We start from the raw sequence: 6,523 nt of genomic DNA, 5'->3' as shown, positions 1-6,523 counted from the left end.
AAGTGCCTCAAAGTCTTTCAGATTCTTCTTAGACAATTTTAGAAATGTTTCAAAATTTTTTGCGGTTTTTTTTCAATATTCTCTTTAAAAAAAGGTAAATTTACTAGTAATCATCGCCTCAAGCCAAATTAAACATTAAAAATGCTTTAATTGTATTTAAAACTCACTTTTTATTTTCACAAAGAGCTTAGCTGATTAGAGTAGATGTAAAAAAAACTCCATTTTGATTACTTAACATGATACTTGATTGGTATCCATTTTTATTGACGATTAACCCTCTCGACCGCACTAGTGTGAATATGCACCAACAAAATTTTCAAATTGTTGGCATTTTCCGAGGTATACCCCTACTGCGAAAAATATGCGGTACCTCTCTCGCATCGATTATCGTTGAGTCCGGGTTCATTTGTGGCTTGGCTGCCGAAGCAGCAGGTACTAAACTTCAAGTGAGTGCATATTTGCACAAGTGTTCCTTGTGTGTGTGCAGCATCGTTTCCTACTCCTAAATATAAAAGTAGTGAATTTTTCTGTTGGGAACTTGGATTTTTACTGAAAGTAAGTAAATTTATTCTTTCTTAAAATAATTATAGATTTTAATACATTTATTAAAATGAATTGCAAAGAAAACAGCTTTTCACATTCGATAGCCGCCATAAATAAATTTGATTTTGCTCAAATTTGTGTACATTTTCGTAAATAATTTCTAATAATAATCAATTTACAATAGCTATTACGATATCCATGGCGACAAAGTTTTATTGTGAATTCCTACGAGATTTTTAGCGAAAAACACGAATCTGAATGTTTTAAATCGATATCTCGAATAGTTTTCGATACAAGGATTTTTTATGTTACAATTATTGACTTTTTGCAAACCATAATTTCTGAATATGAATTTCGATGGGATTTTTTACGAGAAATATGTATCTGCAATTTTTAAATCGATATCTCGAATACCCCTGTGACTGGTCATAGAAATAATGTACAATCACACCCCTTTTCCAACGCCCGGGAGGGACACCCCTGTGACTGGTCATAGAGATAATGTAAGATCACGAATATCACCTATCGGAATGAACTTAAGAAATTGTGTGCATTAAAAAAAAGTTTAAAAAATCGATAAATCGAAAGCTATTCGAAATATCGATTTAAGACTTTCAGGTTCATGTTTGACGCTAAAAATCCTATAGGAATCCACATTAGAACTTTGTCACCACGGATATCGTAATCGTGCCGAGATGTGGCAGCATCTTTATCGAATTCGGAAGAGGAGAATTTTTCCGAGGACAGTGACGATGGAAGTTTATTTGGAGTATATGATAATCAAGGTATTTTGATAAACGAATAGATAATTAAATGATTTTTATATAGCGTATTTTGACCGGCTTTTTTCGTGCACCTATTTTTTCGTGACTGAAAAAGTTCTCTTAATTTCAATTATGCCAGAGCGAAAAACATTTTTCTTAATTTTTCCACCATATCACAATAGCTTATAAGCATGAATCTTAAAAAATTGCTCATCACATTCCAAAAACTAGAAGTTGTAACAAAAAAGTTGGAAAAATTCCAATATTCTTTGTGGTAAGAAAAATATTTTTATAAAATATATAAAATATATAATCACAAAGTTTTTATAAAAGTCCCTCAAAATATGTATTTGTTCAATTTTTATTTTTATTTGCCGACAGATAAAATGTTTATGAATTCTTCGTGAGGTGCCCGACCTTCACATGCAGAATGTGTGACGACCATCGTGCACCTGTATGCATTGAATGCGAGCGTTTTGCCGAGAACTAAATATTTCCTTGTATCGTTTAAGTATTGACATAATTTTTGTAATAAATAAATAGTTTTATGGTATTTTCTTGTTATTTAATATATTTACTCTTTATTTCATCTTTAAATCAGCTGTTGAAATCGCGAAATCCCAATTTGCACCTGTGTACCTGTGCTGGAATGAAGTGTGCGATAAGAGGGTTAAAATTCAAATAATGCAAATGCCTTTGTTAACATCGTGTACATAACCAAGTACTAACGTGAGCAAATCATACTAATTTAATTGAAGGATATTTAAACTTACCTAAAATCACAAGTTTCATCACACACAGCAAGAGTGAATCTTTTAATACGAAAAATACTAGACTATCTGTCGATCACTAATGCAGTGACAATTACCAGTGCATCTACCTTAATATTTAAAAATAAAAAATCACTTTACACTTTTTCTACAAACCTGAAGAATTTTCTTTATTTCCTGGAAACTTTACAAAATTCATAAAGTATCTTATAAGTTTACATTATTTTTGAATGGCTTCAAAACTTCTAAGTATTTCTTAAGCTTATTCAAATTTGTTATAAAATTATCTATTGAAAAATGACGAAATTAATATTGTTTAAATATTGAAGAGTGTTGTCAAAAAACATTGAAATACAACTGGAAAAATTCAAATCTGTTGTGAATTTGGTAAAATAACATGTTTCTTCTGCTTTTTCTAGGCAATCCATACATTTGAAGAAGTCTGCCTTATTTTTCTAATTTGTGGAATTATCAAGGCATTTATTTTGCGCCTTATCTTCCTGAAGAAATCAAAGATATCAACAAATGAAAATTTTGTTTACAAATTCAAATTAGTTAGCAAAATAGGTATTTGTCAAATACTGATTAATGATGATTTCTAGAAAAAGAAATGAAAACATACAGTAAAGTTTCTTTTCCAAAAAATTCATCAGAACCTGCAGATTGTAACTCGCTAAAAGAACAATCCCTTGAGAACAGTATAGGGGTTTTAGCTCTTAGGATTCAGCTCACTAATAGTTCAAAACCTATGAAGACTTAAGGTGCTCGCACAAAAAATACGTGTGCGATATACTGGAAACAGCTCACGCACGAGCCGGCCGTGTACGCACACAAAGTACCAACCAATCATGCACGATCTATCGCGCTGCTGCGGTGCGGGCTGGCTACGTACCATTCACATATCGGACTGCCGCTCGAGACGCAAAATTTTTCGACGTTACGAATTTGGTTCGAATGTCGGACCGATAGGTGAACAGTACATAACCAACTCGCACCGCAGCAGCGCGACAGATCGCACGCGATTGGTTGGCGGTCTGTGTCTATGCACGGACAGTTCGTGCGTGAGCCTTTTCCAGCATACTACCCATGTATTTTCTTGTGCGAACACCTTTCCTCTTCTCGGAATTCGTTCCTTGTAGGCGGAAAGAAATTCAGGACAGCTGTTGCGTTTGGTGTAGTACGGCAACACGACCACGATTTTAACGCGACAGCAGCGCCATTTTACGTGAAGCGGCTGTCTTAAAATCTGGTGCAACGTTGCTCTCTTATATTTGGAAACGCTGCTGTTCTGAACGAGAGAACTTAAACGTACTCAGTATTCGATCCTACTTCTACATTTATATAAAATTTCTATGAACCGGCGCGTCTCCCAAAAATAACGCAACCGTCTTACTGAATTCTGGGACTGCTGCTGTCCCAAAAGTTTGGCTCGCTGTTCGTCTCTTTGTCGGATCGCAGCATTCTCAAAATAAGAGAGTAGATGTCTTGAACACAGGGCGCGCTGACGCTCGTGTATTTAGCTCAACAGTGGTAAGTATAAGTACCGCAGTCGGCCTAAATTTCGTTCCGTGTACCTACGTGCCTGCTTGAATCTTTTCTCGAATTGTTTGAGGAAGGATGATTCCGACCTTGAAGGGATGGGATGACGCCTCTCTAGGTATTCGCGCAAGAAAATACGTGTGCAGTATGCTGGAAACAGCTCACGCACGAACCATCCGTTCACACTAGAGTTGTCCAAAAATGCATAGCAAAATTTTTTTTCATGCTATAGGGCAACAATCCCCCCCCCCCATTTTATTTTAAATCACTTTTTTGAGTTTTTCGAAAAATTTTTTATGGTTTCAAAAAATGTGACGGGAGAGTATGAGGGCCTGTAGAGAATTATCCAACGAAGAGTTTCATCTATCAGATATATGGATTTGGCACCCCTAATACACCCCCACGAGTACCTGAAAACTACCCTCAAAACAAAAAATTCAATTCTTCATGAAATCGACATTTTGAGAACTGGAATTGGAATGGAAGGTTCTAATGTGTCCCCTAAAGGGTTTACATTTTTCTTACACCTTCTCTATTCCTTTACACACCCTCCACACACTTACTTGGTGGTGGAAGGGGTACCTACAGTTTAAGGTGGGTTCCGAACCACCAAGAGCAACAGCCTTAAGTACTTAGAGAAAACCTTTTTCTCTAGAGGTACCGGTCCCACGACTCTCCGGAGATGAACAACTCCCTTGCTAGGCTAGTGTTCACCGCATGGGCCACCGAGACTCTTCCAGAGTGCGAGGCGGGAATCGAACCCGCAAGGCGAAGGAGTGGGTCCAAAGCCTACGCTTTAGCCCCCACGACCATCGTCCCACTCATTTTGAGAACTGTATTCTGGTATTTGTTCACTTAAAATTAGTATTATTTGTCGATTTCATGAAGAATTGACATTTTTTGTTTGAAGGGTAGTTTTCAGGTACTCGTGGGTGTGTGTTAGGGGTGTCAAACTTATGTCTGATACATGGAATTCTTCGTTGGATAATTCTCAACAGGCCACCATATTTTCCAGTCACATTTTTTACAACCTAAACAATTATTTCAAAAACTCAAAAAAAAAATTAACAAAAATTAACGCATAGAATTTAATGAACTCAAAAGTATAAATAGAATTAAATAGAAATTAAAAATAATACTAAATAATACACTAAAGAAGAAAGTATTAATTAATAAACATATCTGCTGTTTTCTGCGTATGTGTACTAAAACCGATGGGCTAGCTAAAAAAGCAGAGTGGTCGTGTTAAAATAAGTTAAGAATTATTCAGTGTTTAATTTTAAGATTGATGTTTAATTTCTTTTTAGTCGCAAATCTTTTTTCTTTTAACTCACAAACCTGTTTTTGTTCTTAAAGATCTGAATGCTGACGCAAGTGAGGCATCAAGTTCACAACCTCCGCCTTTATTTTTTCGAATGCGAGACAACCTTCCTGCACCTATTCAAGGACCACCTAGTTTGAATCTCTTGTATGGCCAAACGCGAATTGACTTGTTGCTAGATCATACTATGACTATAGCACTGAGAGCTGACTATCCAGGAAATTATATTCCTAGTTTTAGCTATTGTGCAAAGAATAATTTTATATGCCGTCTTAATGAAATAGAAGAAATAAAATTGGTGGAATATGTACACCAAAGTGGAAAACTCATTGGAGTTCGAGCACCAATACCAAGTGGTAAGTGGCCATCCATAAATTATGTAACCTATTTTTTACCCCTCCCCTCCTTTAAGTAAAGAATATTAAATCGTATAAAAGCTATGAAATCTAGTAGAAAGATATTTATAAAAAACTTAATTTTTTCCTTTTTTTAAATAGCTCTTTGCTGAAGGTTTTAGATGTTTTTACTACCTGTTTGACCCGTGGTCGTATCTAGGGTAGTAGATAATTAAATATAAGGGTCTATTTAGCAAATAGTACGAATCTCGATAAACTTAAAAAGTGCTTAATGATTCTGGAGATAGTAGCAATTTCAAAAATTGTGAAAAAACTTCGTTTTTATGGATATTTGTCTTAATACTCGAAATCACGAATGTTTTCGCATTATTAAATTAATAAATTATTCTAAATTAATTCTAATTTCATTGAAATCTCTAATATATTTTGGATTTTTTCAAATCATTCCATTTTTTCCAATAATTTCTCTGAATTTTTATGAATTTCATCGAATTCATTTCATTCTCCATTAATTTCTTCAAATTCACTGAAATTTTATTTAAGTCAATCTTTTTTACTTATTCTGAATTATTTTAAGTCTTTTGGAGATCTTTTTAAATTCACAAATCATTTATATTTTCTTTTTAAGATGACCACGTTATTATGGAACCTAACGAGGAAAAGTGGTTTATCGTTTATGGTCAACAATACTTTGAAGTAAGGCAAAGGCGTGGTGAAAAAGAAATACCAACAATTAGCCTCGTACCTAAAAATGTTATTGGAATGAAAGATAAAGGCAGACCGGCTGTTTTTAGTGACTTCAGATTTACGGTGTACAGAAACCCTGATGGAAAGATTACGGGAGCTTCGCTTTACTAACAACATCCTGGATAATAATTGCATGAAAATTAATCTACACACAAGATAAAAAACAAATATATAAAAATTGTGTATGATTTTCGTAATTTATATTCCTAAATAAAACATGATAAACAAAAAATGACTCATAATCTACTGTTTTTTTGTTGAACAGCAAAGGCTAATGTTCACCGATGCGTTCGGGGTTTCTGTCCTACTACTCACTTTTTGTTAGAACACGCCTACGCATTATTTCTTACACCTTTCTTATACTAGCAGCAAAATTTTTTTTTAACTACGAGGGTGAATCAAATATTAACCGGAATTCTTTTTTAATATTTATTTATTTATAAAACAATACAAAAATACTATTGATTATTTTTCTACATAGTC

General features: G+C 34.3%; 1 protein-coding gene across 1 annotated transcript; it reads left to right on the top strand.

The window, feature by feature from the left end:
* Positions 1-436: 436 nt before the first annotated feature.
* LOC117170192 lies at positions 437-6,154 on the top strand. The gene is made up of 3 exons (XM_033356782.1): positions 437-555; positions 4,973-5,293; positions 5,922-6,154. Exons 2-3 carry the CDS (start codon positions 5,032-5,034, stop codon positions 6,149-6,151), a joined length of 492 nt encoding a protein of 163 aa, XP_033212673.1. The 5' UTR covers positions 437-555; positions 4,973-5,031; the 3' UTR covers positions 6,152-6,154.
* The last annotated feature ends 369 nt before the right edge of the window (positions 6,155-6,523 follow it).

The sequence above is a fragment of the Belonocnema kinseyi genome, chromosome 3, assembly GCF_010883055.1.
Source record: "Belonocnema kinseyi isolate 2016_QV_RU_SX_M_011 chromosome 3, B_treatae_v1, whole genome shotgun sequence".
Classification (NCBI taxonomy): domain Eukaryota; kingdom Metazoa; phylum Arthropoda; class Insecta; order Hymenoptera; family Cynipidae; genus Belonocnema; species Belonocnema kinseyi.
The sequence above is the reverse complement of the archived record's forward strand: the minus strand, read 5'-3'. Positions and strand labels throughout refer to the sequence as shown.

Excerpts from the sequence above, each read along its gene's own strand:
- LOC117170192 (XM_033356782.1), top strand. The coding sequence starts at position 5,032 with ATGCGAGACAACCTTCCTGCACCTATTCAAGGACCACCTAGTTTGAAT. Across the intron at positions 5,294-5,921 it reads TCGAGCACCAATACCAAGTG|ATGACCACGTTATTATGGAA; the intron begins GTAAGTGGCCAT and ends TTTCTTTTTAAG.